Source organism: Mus musculus, chromosome X (genome assembly GCF_000001635.26).
Source record: "Mus musculus strain C57BL/6J chromosome X, GRCm38.p6 C57BL/6J".
Taxonomy (NCBI): domain Eukaryota; kingdom Metazoa; phylum Chordata; class Mammalia; order Rodentia; family Muridae; genus Mus; species Mus musculus.
In genome coordinates, this window is record NC_000086.7 from 57,298,879 (window position 1) to 57,312,540 (window position 13,662).

A 13,662-nucleotide genomic window follows, 5' to 3' on the forward strand; every position below is an offset into this window, starting at 1 on the left:
TTTTTTAAAGAAGGACAAACAAGTTACCAAAAACCTCTAGAAGAGACTTCTAAAGAGCAGTTAGAGTCTACCGTGTGTTCATTGTTCAACAAAGGGAAAAGTCGCTCATGGTTTCCAGTAAGCTAAGGACAATCTTGTTCCTAAAGTGGTCAGGCAGCTTTCTGCAAGGCGACTGTTATCTCTCTCACACATCTCTCGGGCAGTTTTAGGTCTTCAGAAAGGCTGGAGAGCTAAAACGGGAAGTCGGCTCCCTGCTTCTCTTGTTATTGTATTCTGCCATGGTGATTCTGAGAGGCGCAGGAAGGACTCTGCACTGTACACTCTGGGCTAGTCTCAGTGGGCAGAGAGGCTCAGGCTTACATACAGCAGTTGCTTAAACTTTGGATTCCTTTGCTGTTTTAGCTGTCACATAATCTAAATACAGCTTTGTTTCAACATAGCTAATTATTCCCAGTTCTGTTCTAGTCTTATTTTGGACACGCATGTATAGACTGTGTTAAGCAATTTAAAATAAAACATTTTCAATAAGAATACCAAAAAGGAACAAGTCTCACACTTAAGACGTTAAAAGCTTTACTTACCACTGGGTTTAATTTCTCGGACATAATTACTAGGGAACCATCCAGTTCTCCCATTTAATGTGCCTTCCCACCAGCCTCCTTCTTCAACTCGTGTGACATAAATGATGTCCCCTTTACACACTGACAATTCATCTTCATTCGTCTGCTTGAAGTTGAATCTTGCCTTTACTATCAACTGGTGACTTCCATTTTCCGTCATCTCCTATTGAGAAACAAAAGCCACACCAGATTAGCTGCCTATCTAATTGTATTTGTACACAAAGTGGAATGGTCAGAATTATAACCCTGGGAATCTGTTCAGCAGTTAACAATTCTGGATCCTCTTACAGAGGATCTAGGTTTGATTTCTAGCACCCACATGGCAGCTCACAAACATCTGTAACCCCAGTTCTAGGGAATTTGATGCCTTTTTCTGGCCTTCTTGGGTACTTTTTATAGGTGGCACACAGACATAATACAGACTTTTTTTTTTTTTTTGCAATTTAAAAAGAGTAAAAGCCCCAAGCTTGTTTAACTTATTTATTTTATTTTGTGGGTTGTTTGTTTGAGACAATGTGTCACATTAACTATGGCTGGCCTGGACTTGGCCTGGGCTTCACTATGTAACCTGGGCAGGCCTCACAGCAGTCCTGCCTTTCAGCCTCCCACAATCTAGGATTCCAGGCATGTGACATTATGTCTAGCTTAGCCTCAGTTTTGAATCTAGGAGTCTATGAAAAGGTCTAGGGAGGTTACCAGCGCCTTCAAATCCTGCAAATGACTGCAGGAAGAAGATGGTCTGAGCTCTTTCCTAGAGCCCATGGTGGAAGGGAGGGAGGGAGGGAGGGAGGGAGGGAGGGAGGAAGGAAGGAAGGAAGGAAGGAAGGAAGGAAGGAAGGAAGGAAAAAAGGAAGCCCTAAAAGGTGTTCCCTGGTCTTCACGTGCATCTACATTCATACACAGATAAAACCCGCAAACAACCACCATAATAATATAAACTTTAAAAATGAAAAAAAAAAACTGCATTTCTCAGAACGTATATTTTTGAAGGAGTCACAGCTTTCATTTCCCTCTTCTTTTTCTAAACCTGGGTACTTAACTGAACCAGCTACTAAAGTAAGTTAATATACCATTCCATTCTGCTTCTGTACCAACATAAAACTTGGTGTAAATATTAGCTACTAACCCACTCTTATAAAAATCACTGCCATCTCGCAGTTACTAACAAATCTTAACTAGACCAGCCTCCTGTCCTAAGTAAAGACAAGTTACACTGTGAGCAAAATTAGGCTGGGTAGGTGAAGGCACACATACATGATGTGAACACTTAGGATTTGAAGGGGGAAAGACAAGGAATTCAAGGGTATCCTCCACTACACAGAGTTTTGAAGGTCAGCCTGGGCGCCATGACACTACCTCATAACACTCACAATTATGATGTAAGTCCAAAGTTCTGGGTTTAGCATCTGAAAGTCACAGACCCTTGTGAGAATCTGGTAAGCTCAGTATAGCTTTCTTTGCTCATATTAGTCTACCCACATGAGCTTTTACACTCAGTTTAAGAGAGGGTAAAGACTATGGTGCCATAGCATTCATCAGCTTCTTTGGGGGCTTCTTGGTGGTGACAGGGTTGACAGAGTGCTTAGCTGGCAGGCAAGAAGCCCTGGTTTGATCCCCAGCCTTGTACAAACCAAGTCTGATGGGACACACCTGGAATCCTAGCACTTTGCAGGGGGAGGCAGGAGGATCAGAAGTTCAAGGTCATTCTCCTCTCAGGACATAGCAAGATTTATGCCAGGCTGGGTTATGTGAAAGCCTGCCTGAAAAGAACGAGGAGGAAGAGGTGACCTCAAAAAAATAAATAATTAAAAAGCACCTGTTTAGACACTCTTGAAATAACAGGTTGTAGTGGCCTACAGTAAGCCAGTGGCTTTTGACAAGAATAAAAGAACAGAAAATGGCATTTCCTCTCAAATCAAAGCTTCTAAGACAGTAGTTCTCAACCTGTGGGTGGCGACCCCCTTGGAGGTTGAATAATCTTCTCACAGGGGCTGCCTAAGACCATCACAAAACACAGATATTTACATTACGATTCATAACAAGAGCAAAATTACAGTTATGAAGTAGCAGTGAAAATCATTTTAAGGTTGGGGGTCACCACAACATGAGGTACTGCATTAAAGAAAGAATCACAGCTTTAGGAAGGTTGAGAGCCATTGGTCTAAGACCGGATGCAAAGACAACTAGGCGACCCAGCATAGAGATTTATCATGGGCTAATATTTAAAAGTGGTTCTTCTTTTGAGACACCAGAGTTGAATATACAATGTATCCCAGGTTAACCTCAAACTAGTGATGCTCCTGCCTCAGCTTCCAGAGTGCTGGGAATTCAGGTTTGTGCCACCACATCCAACTAAGCTTCTTTCTTGCTCAGTAGGAATTCAAGGAAGGAGAGAGAGAGAGAGAGAGAGAGAGAGAGAGAGAGAGAGAGAGAGAGATCAAGACCAGAACAATAATGAGAATTTATTGATTGCCTGTGAAAGCCAGGTAATAACTCATTCTAATAAACTCCTGGGGTAGGGTAAATGATGGCAAAGTGCCATGAGGAGCACTCATAATGACTGACATTTGCATAGCATTCTCAGTTAAGTGACTAGCTAAGTTCTAATAAACAACAGAGCTCCACCTACCTGCTTTCTCCCAGGATTCCAGCTTGAAGGGAAGTTCACTCTGTCACTCATACTCTGGTGACACCCCAAAACAAACAGAATATCTACCTCACCACATACGGAAATTCATGTGCGATGTTCATCCCACTTGACAGATTTTTAAAACGAAGTGGTTCGGGAACGGGGGCACGGATACTACTTACTGCCTTTTCCTCGCTGTGCTGCTCTGGAGCTGTGCTGGGAACGGCCACCTGCGGGTTTGTCTGAGAGCTGGTCGCAGCACTAAGAGAAGAGGACCTTCCACATGGTCTTTCTGAGAGCTGATCTGTGAAGAGAGGAAAAGGCATGGGGAAAACAAATAAATAAATAACACTCTCCGGCAGGAAACCACCTACAGCAGGAGAAAGAAGCTCCGGCCCAGGACATTGCCAAAGCCATCCTAGCAGCTCCTGGGGCAATATGGCTCTGAACAGGCTGTGTTCTTAGGCCTCCCCCTCCCTTTTTCCTTTTCAATGGCCAAGTTTTTTCTTCTTAACCTTACTGGCCACTGCTGTCCAGTATAATGAAAAACAGCGGCAGAACCACATTTTCTCCTAACCCATTTCGCTACAACTCTCCCTTACGGAACCAGTTGCCACAGTATGTATGCCCTGTGATCCAAGGCAGACCTATATCGGGTACCAAACAGCTGTTTGTGGCTCTTAATACTTTTGAAATATTTCAAATTTCTCTCTTTGTTTGCTGGCTCATAACTCAGAGGTTCTTTGCTTACATGTCAAAATATGTGTGTCCCACATAACATAAAGTCTCCCTGGTGTTTTGGGGTGGGGTGGAATATCAGAATGAGGGAGAGGGTGTGTTTGAGACAGATGCAATCTTGGTACTAGAATCATTTTGTAAAAATCAAACACAGGAGCTTTCTCTTGCTTGATTCTTTGTGAAATTTGATCAGGCCTGAGCTGAGCTGGGTGGTTTCAGCACGCTGAGAGTGTATTGAAGGGAGAGGCTGGCTTCTTGACAAATTCAAATGAGGTTCTTTTCCTTTCCACTTATTTTTAAAAGATATAAACTGCAAAAGTCTAAAGCCCAAACATTCCCTAGGCGACAGGCTCAGCATCCGAGTAATCTCCTTGAGGCTGTGGGTTTTTACTTTCACCTCCTTGTATTTTTATAAATATCTGTGGTGAGCGAAGAGACTGTAAAACTTGCTAGAAGAGTTTGGCAAAGAAACATATAATTTGTGTGGCATAATGTTAGAATTATACCATCCTCCCTTCCCAGAACTGGATACTTGTCATGTGCGTTAAATATAGCTACTTGAATTAGCTGTACTCTCTGCTATATGCCTTGCAATAGCTCAAAAACCATTTTTTTTTCCCAAATAGCAAAAGAACAACTTCAGAGAAGTATTTTTCCACATCTTGCCATTATCTACAGCTCTTTAGGGTAAAACTATAATTACTTGATGGCTTCCTAGATTCTCTGTCCTACTCGGCACTTGATTATATTGTCTGCTCAGTTCTCTAATTGGTTCACGTGGGTAAGTTGAGTCCCCATAAATAGATGGTGATTTTCTCAAGGGCAGGGCCAGATCGTCTACTTCCTCCTTGGCACCTGGCAGTACTGAGCACAGTCGTTTGGCTCTTAAGCCACTCAAGCAGCAGGATTCATGTTTGGCATAAGGGCTCTGGACAGTTTTGTGTGGATTTAAATCTTAGCTTTCTAGTTGGGTAACTGTGGGCCTGGCCTACCTAATCTATAATGTTGACTTTACTATCCCTATATCCACCAGTGGTGTTTGACGGATTAAATGAGACCACTCAGAGCTACTGAGACAGCCTAGACCCAGGGAAAGGACTCAAAGCACTTGAACTCACAATGACTACTATTGATATAGTTAAGACATAATGCCACAGAAGAAATGGCTTTCTAGTACAGTTTTATCAGTTTCCTCTTTGCTCAGATTATACTTAATAATCTCCAATACAGTGGATATAAAATGTTTAAATAAGCTACTCTTTACATTCATTGCGAAATCTGAGGTTTCATTCCAAGTGCAAAGCTAGTGAAAAGCTCCTTTTTATGACCTATGGAAAACTACTAGAAAATTATCTCTGCTGGAGAAAGGGAAGTGATGGCTGCTTTTTGTAAACCTTATTTTTTTTTTTAAGGAGGAACTGGTCTTTCCCTTTTTTGTCTGTCTTGTTATACTCAGTTGGCGATCCAAAAGCTTTGCATGAAGTCACTTTTTGGTTCTTATTGTCATGCTAAGAATATTAGGATTTCATAGGTATGTATTCTTTCTTGTTATTCTGCGATGGATACATTTGAGTTATAAAAATTAAATATTTTATATTTTTAAAATTTGTTTGGGGGAGGGGAGCAATCTGCACCATTTGCACAATTGTGGCCATAGTTAGTTTCTACAAACATGGATTGCGATCACCCATGTGCCTTACCTTCAGTTGCTTTGTTGACAGCTAAAAGAGTATTCAGAACCTTGGAGAAATTGGCCCCCGAATAGAGGTCATCAGGCTCAAACACCTATTAGAAAGGAAATTAGAAACTGTAAGACACTGTATGTAATCAACTCAACAACTGAAACTGGGAAAAGACCCCTTGCTTTAGTATTCAAGAGGAAAAACAATGTACAAGACAAGATACAAACCTCTGCATACCTTCTGGAGAAACTAGAGCAGCAGCTGAGCTGCCTAATGGCATGTGGCAGCCATCAGTGACTCAGAACAAAACAGCACTTGGGATATGAAAGGCAAGCTGAGAAGGTAGCACCCACCAGGAAATCTAAAGCGCATGCTCAGCCCCACTCTCCTGATCTGAACCTATGAAACTCCTCAGGCAGTTACAGGAAGCCTGTGTGCAGGGGTTCCTGTTACTGCCCAACACCTCTCCAAAGGCCTCAGAAGCCTACAAATAAGGAGGTGAGGCTTTCTGCTTCACATCTTATTAACTCTCCTCGCTGGCGGCACTGGCACAAGTCCCTGTCTCTCCTTCCCCTTCCTCCCTGCTGCTGCCCAGCTGCTTAGGATCCCAATGCCACATTGCAGAACTGCTGTCCCAACCTGCCTTTTGCTCAAAGCCTCACTTCCTGTTTTCTGATGATTGATCTTGCCCTTGTCATCTGTGAACTGCAAGGATCTGACTCTCCATCTGCCTGAGCCTATGCGTTCTTCCTGGCTTTGGGTGACCTTTCTAGATACGCCAGGCCTTTCTGACACTTTGGCCAAGCAAGATGGGTCACATCTGTAGTCTTCGCACTTGGGAGGCTGAGACAGGGGGATTACCATAAAATTTAGGCCAGCCTGGGCTACAGAGTGGGTTCCAGGTCAAGCTAGAGTGAGACCTGCCTAAAATTAACATCTGCATGGCCAGTTTTTACAATCTGATAGGTTACTCTCCTTACTGAAAGTGTCAAATACCTATTGATATATTCTCTATCTTTCTGTGTCTCTGTCTGTGTGTGTGTGTGTGTGTGTGTGTGTGTGTGTGTGTGTGTGTGTGTTAGAGGACAAGTTTTGAGAATCAGTTCTCCCCTACCATACCATATGCATCTCTGGACATTAACTCTGGTTGCCAGGCTTGGCTGCAAGTGCCTTTAATCACTGAGCCATTTCACCAGCACCATTGTTTTCAATGTAAAATAAAATGTTGGTTTTAAAATATATTCCCCATATTACGATATGTTGAGGCTTCTTACAGTCTCTGACACGTATATCAAGCACAGGCACAATTGAAAGGAGGCGGTCAATAATGTAGCTATTAGCCAAGCATGGTGACTCACACTAGTAATCACTCAGCAATTAGAATCAGGAGGATCACCAAACCTTCAAGGCCTGCTTAGTCTAGATAGCAAGTCTAACTACCTGAGTTTGAGTCCCAGAATTCACATGTGGTAGTAAAATGTTAACTCCTTAAGCTGTCCTCTGCCGGCCTCTATAATCATACATATGGAGTGGACATGGGAACAAACACACATATACACATGCAGAGAGAGAGGGAGTGCAAGTAAGCAAATAAGAAGCACAGACAGACTTTTAGTAAAAGGATACCATTAATATTTCTGAAGAGTTAAATAGTACTACATCCCAAATGTTTAAAAAGCACGTTTCCAGGAACAAACTGAGGTGTGTTCTATTTTAGTTTGCCAAAGCCAAGGTAAACACAATACAATAGATGGTGGGAGAGCATCCTGAACCCCAGGGGATGACTTAGTCAATCTCCCAGTGGGAGAGAGTTCATGACATCAATGCCAAAATGGTCACCAGGCAGATTCTCCATGTTTCCTTTGTGTTGTGTGTTCTTTTGACAATTTTACACATACACACATGTAGACAGTGCATTCTCATCACTGCCATGCCACCCTCTCTGACAGTCCTCCCACTCCCCTATTATCCACCCACCCCCATGTCTCTTCCTTTTATTTATGTTTTCTTTTGCTTTGTAACCCCACTGAGTCTAACTAGAGATGTCTGTGAAGTTCATTTGTTTTTAATCCTATCCTCCCAGTGGGATTGTGCTTATATGTGTTCCTGTGGATATGGAAAAGGTGGGCAGACTTTACAATAATAAGCAAAATGCAAGGCTAAAACAGAGACCAGAGTAAAACCTGGGATGCAAATCTCCCCTGTGTTTTACTTGTGTTCCTCACCCAGCTTGATGGCTTACATGTGGTAACACTGGTAATCTTAAAATATCCTGGTATTTGACCGAGTTTTAGAACACATGAGTTGATCAGAAAATAAAACATGCATCAACACGAGTCACTGCTCAAATGAGGAAGTTGCCTGGACTGCACCCAGTTCCCTTTTGAGAAAACCCAAATATGCTTGAGCTGATTTACAGATGCTTGCCTTCTTACAGCTAGCCTGTTCTAGAGCAGTGGGAAGGATACAGGAAGGCATTGCACGCGGCCTTTAGAGACGAGTATAAAAACAATACACGGGGGTTATTGTTTTAGAGCATTTGGTGAACCAGATACACCTGTAGATAGGCTTCACTACACCATAAATTCCTAAGATCTAAATTGATTTTTTTGAGACAGGGTTCCTTGTAGCACAGGCTGGCCTGGAACATACTTTGCAGTGAAGGGTGACCTTGAACTTTTAAGCTTCCCGCTTCTACCTCCTGGGTTCTGGGATTAGAGGTGTGCAGCACCATGCCCTTTTTACGTGGTCCTGAGGATTAAACCTAGGGTTTTGTGTATGTTGAACAAGTATTCAACCAGTGAGCTACATCCACAGCCTCTCCAAAATGAGTATTGGAAGCTCTACTCTAGATCTTTCTTCTGTGAACTTGACCTGGGCCCCTTCAGAGAAGGAAATATCATTTGGAGAGAGCATATCACTTCCATTCATTGCCAGCCATTGAGACCATAATGCAAAGGTGAATTGTAAGATTGAATTTACAGACAAGGATGTTCAGAAAGACCAAGTGAACTGGTGCCCAACTGGAAAAAAGTGGAGAAAATTCCCTTAAGTTGGAGTGAGATTTAAAGCAAGGAGAAATGGGGTACCGTGCAGGTCACTCAAGTAGGAAGAGCACCAGTTGTTGTTTGTTCTTTTTCTTTGGTTTGTTTTTGAGACAGTTATGTAGCTCTGGCTAGCCTGGAGCACATTGTATACAGGAATTCTCTTTGCCTGCCTCTGGAGTGTTAGTATTATAGGATTGAGCTACCACATACCCAGCCTTAATGTCTCAAAATGGAGAACTAATCCGTCTTTCTATCTGCAAACCCTGGGGCTTGTGGAAAGGTAAAGTATATAATTATCCAAAGTGCTTTTCAAAGTCAAAGTCAAATCATGACAGACTTGTGATGATACCATCTGTTTATTGTCCAGTATATGACCAAGATTCTGTTAGCTGAACTTTCTTTATTCCTATTTAAGTCCAGAAATAAGGCACATGTTTCATTTAGATCCTTGAAGGTCAGATAAACAGCAGTACTCCTACCCTCCATTCATTTTACTACTTTTGTGATTCAGACAAAAAAAGAAAGAAAGAACTTGAAATATTGCTAGAGAACCTGAAGGTGCCACTCCAACAATTGGATGGATAGGACTCAAGTTCACAAACAACAGAAACTCAACTCTGGATAAGCAATAGAGAAGACACTCAGTAAACATTATTAGGGATTCTTTTCTGAATATCGCCAGCCAAAGTCCACTCCAACATCAGCAGATGATATGAGACAAGACATTTAGTTTTGACAAGTTTTTCCATTCTGGAAATATTCAATGACATCAAACCCATTTTCCCATCCTCTAAATGTCAGTTGTGAATTCTGAGATCTTGGGGATCTACCAGGGTAAATTATGCAAATATTATTATATTTATAACTTTACAAATATATCCTTTTGGAGTCACTCTCAGTTTCAACATGTAAGACAAGGAGACAAAGTAGATAACACTCCTCTACCTCCTGGTCCATTTTCTCTTACCTTCCCCTTTGGACAAGATCTCACGGAGCCTAGTATAGATCTCAAACTTCCTATATAGCCAAGGATGATCTTTCAACTTCTTATGTTCCTGATTCTACCTCCAACGCACTGGGCAAGCTCTATATGGTTCTGGGGAAGAAACCCTGGGCTTCATGCACACTAGCCAGGCACTCTACTTACTGAGCTATTTACCTCCACTCCATCCCTCTCTAATCATATAATATGATCGCCAATTTGTTTGGCCCCTGCCATCTGCCCGGCTTGATGCTTAGAGAATAAATACATACGGCAATGATTTGGGTGTTTATGTCACCGAAATTTATAGTGAAACTTAAATCTTTGAGGTGGTACTATTTGCAAGTGGTGACACTGGGAAGTTATTTGGCCCAAGCATTGATACCTTACAAATGGGATTACTAACCTTATTAAATAGATGAAAGCGGGGCTGTGGCTCAGTCATTAGGATCACTGGCTGCTTATCCCAAAGGACCAGAGTTAAATTCACAGCATCCACATAACAAATCACAACTCCAGATCCAGGAAATATGACACCTTCCTCTAACTTCTGCTGCTATCAGGCAAACATATGATGCAAGGACATACATGCAGGCAAAAACTCACACATAACACAAAATAAATTTTAAAATGAATAAATAGAAGAACCCCACACAACTGTTTTGCCCTTTCCACCATATGAGGGCACTGTGATCATGTATTTACCAGCTACTGGACTTTTCAACCTCCTGAGCCATGAATAACACAATATATTTCCGTTCTTAAAAGGTTATGCTATTTTGACATATCATAGACTAAGATTAAACTTTTTCATTTTATATGTTTCTGGCATGAAGCAAGCCTGCAATATGGGAACAATTATTTGCTCACTTCCTTAAATGAGTAAAGTAAGACCCAGAGTAGTTGTCACAGACCAAGACAGTGATAGACCAATACAAATACACAAGTAAGGAATTGGGGGTGTGGTTCAGTTGGTTGAGTTTCTGCCTAATTGGATTTGGCTAAAGCCCTGGATTTGCCTCCTAACACTCTGTAAATCAGGAGAGTTAAGGTAATCTCAATAGGGAGGAGGCAGAAGCAGGAGGATGGAGGCCAAGCTCATCTTCAGTTACATAGCAAGCTTGAGGCCAGCCTGAGATATCTGAAGCCTTCCCTCAAATGAAAACATGTACAAGTGGGTGCTCTGAGGGCCATTGTAGCCTTGTACATGTGCTTGGCGTTTCCATGAGACATAGGAAAACGCAGAAAAGCCATCCGTGGGTTTGCACAGGAAGAAATCCCTTGGTACTTCAGTCCAATAAGCATCTGTACCATCTGCAGTTTGCTAGAATCCCCAAAATGACTAATTCTACTAATGTGGCAATGAGAAACTCCCCCATAGTAAACTGCCTCCCAAGAGGCCCTGCCTAATTCCTGGGCTGTCTTTCCATTTCCCAACACAACTCAGGCTGCATTTGCCAGAGTCAAGAAGAGCAGTTAACATTCTGTAAGGCACTAGTCAGATGGGGGTGGAGGCGGGGGGCGGGGGGGAGCTTGTGGTTACAACAAGGAGCTAAGCCACCTCCTGACTGCCTCATTATCTTGCCTTACACACCTGAGTTAAGCAGTCACAGCTGCCAGCCACATCCTAGTTAAGAAAGGAATCCACCCCACCCCCACACCATTATACTTTGGAACCAGCAACTCCTTTAATGTCACTGTGCCTTGAGTCAACTCCCATTTCAGGTAAGAATTTCAGGTTTGCATTGATCACAATTGGCTTCATCACTCTTTTTTTTTTTTTTAATCTAATCAAGTGAAAAACAAGTGATTCCATGGAACCACAAGGACACTCAGCTTCTCTTTCCAGCCTATTTAAAGAAAAGATGCCAAATATTTAAGGACATTTCAGTGCTTCCCTGTTCAGCTCACTCTTATGAAAAGAGATCTTAAATTAACTGAGCTCATCGTTGAATCTCATTCTCTAATTCTCACAGCTGAACACACTGCCTCTGCTGACCCCTGAACTTTGAAGGAAATGTCATTACATGGTACAGCTGAGGAAGCCAAGCTGAGCTGCTTAGTCATAGCTCGCTGGTGCCATTGCTTCTGGCTCTGTAACCTGTGAGGCTTCCACCAAGCTCCAGCTAAAAGCAGTCACAAAGTCAGCAACAATAATGCTCTTAGCTCCAAAATTGGACTCATTACCCACTAGCATTCCATTTACTAGAATATGGTGGTGGTATTTGTAGCCGGGCTAATAACAGCTTGTCTATTGATGGGGAGCAAAATTAAAAGAGCAAACCCCGAATTCATTGGACTTTGATTCCCTCCATTTCTCTGCATTTCAGCAATTTAGGAAACAGGGTCTGACTTGTGCCTGTAGTCACAACAACATGAGGTATTTTGAGAACAGCTCTGGTGTGGGGATCCAGAGACCTAAAGTCTAATACCAGCATTGTCACTGGTAAACAGTTATGAGGATCTGAGGAAAGTAACACTTCTTTCCCAGGGCTTTAACAACTGGAAAGACTTTGAACAATCCACGCTAATGAAAAGTCTAAATAGGGAATCTCGAAGGCAACATCTTAGCAAGATCTCTTAGGTCTCAAATCTGGTTCAATTCTCAAGGCTATAAAAAATGGATCCACAGTAGCCAACTTCACCAAAGGCCTACTGTGTAAACTCAAATGTCAAATTCTCAGTGTTTGCTAAAATATGTTGTTAAGTGGATATCAGGATTTCACTTCCTTATACTATACACAGTGAACTGAATCTAGCGGCTCAGGCTGTAATCCTAGGTACTTGTGAGCCTTGGGTGGGAAAAATGCTAGTTCACGGCCTGTTTGGGTTATAGAATTACTTCAATGCCAGCCTAAGCAACTTAACAAGACACTGCCCCAAAACAGAAAGGTTAAAGGGCTAGGGATGTAGTTTAGTGGTGGACTGCTTGCCTAGAATTCATGTTACCTATACAGAGCAAGAGAGTTGATGGTACTGTGAAGAAGAGAATGGACTTCATAAGTTATTTTTTTCCCAGAATGTCACTTAAAATGACTTACTCACAAATTCAAATTCTATCTTTATCATCCACTAAACATTTGGGTTGTGATTGTGACTACAGGCAGTTTGTTTAACCACACGTATTCTCTTGTCTCTGTGGGTTGCTATGTGGTTACTTGATATGAATAACATGGGCTCCTAGATGACTTGAACCTCATAGACTCCTGAGCTGGGAAGCCCAGCCTCACGGTGCTGCTAGGAGAGAACTAAAGCCTAAGCTTCATTCCCCACTATTCAGTCTTGTTTCACCAAATCTACTTCCCAAGCATCAGTGCACCACAGTCCAGGACGTCACTCTTTTGTGTTATACCTTCAGGGAAAACTCCACAGTAGACATTTATTTTCAACTGAGGGTTCAGTGTTCAGGAAAAAGGAGAAGAGACAGGAGGTGATAGAAGCATCTGGCATGGGAAAGCAGTCATTGGATTTTTTAAAAGACACTGCAGTAGAGAATAACCAGCAGCAAGAGAAAGGACTTGTAGCACAGGGAGAGCCAATTGCTCTTGTAGCTCCCCCATCACCTCTCTCTCTGCCACTGTAGCTTTTTCAGAACCACGCTGGCTGCCAGTTTTCAGGAGGGAAGGGGGTGATGCCTCAGCCACTGGGGTCTCTTTATGTCAGAACCTGAGGTGGCTTCCCCAGCTGCTACCGCCACCCGCTTAAGAAAACAGACTGACTTCTGAGTCTTCTAAATGGGACTGAAGAACACATTTTCCTGGAGGCCTGGCATCACACCTGCTACATAGTCTCTGTGTATTTTCATAGTTTAGCCACATAAAGTAGGAAACGAGCTTTTGTGGGCCCGCCTGCAGACATAATCACCATGTAAAGCTTTATTTCTGTGGGGGAAATTTTTGTGTTAGTAACAGCAACTCACAAGTGAATATTTGGGAAATTGTCTATTTTTTTTTAATCTTAAGAA

The 13,662-nt window shown here is 42.3% G+C and overlaps 1 protein-coding gene across 10 annotated transcripts in view; it reads right to left on the reverse strand.

Moving 5' to 3' along the window:
* Positions 1–13,662, reverse strand: part of Arhgef6 (Rac/Cdc42 guanine nucleotide exchange factor (GEF) 6) — a 107,274-nt gene that overhangs the window by 67,394 nt on the left and 26,218 nt on the right. For 7 of the 10 annotated variants that reach the window (XM_006528314.3, XM_006528315.3, XM_006528313.3 and 4 more), the window contains 3 exons: positions 5,688–5,772; positions 3,432–3,553; positions 582–783 (listed from right to left, as the gene is read on the reverse strand). In XM_006528314.3, the coding sequence (XP_006528377.1) occupies positions 582–783; positions 3,432–3,553; positions 5,688–5,772 (409 nt within the window). Of the gene's footprint in view, positions 1–581; positions 784–3,431; positions 3,554–5,687; positions 5,773–5,896; positions 6,257–13,662 lie in introns of those variants that run through there. The other 3 variants (XM_030251511.1, XM_030251508.1, XM_030251509.1) reach the window with 2 other exon arrangements.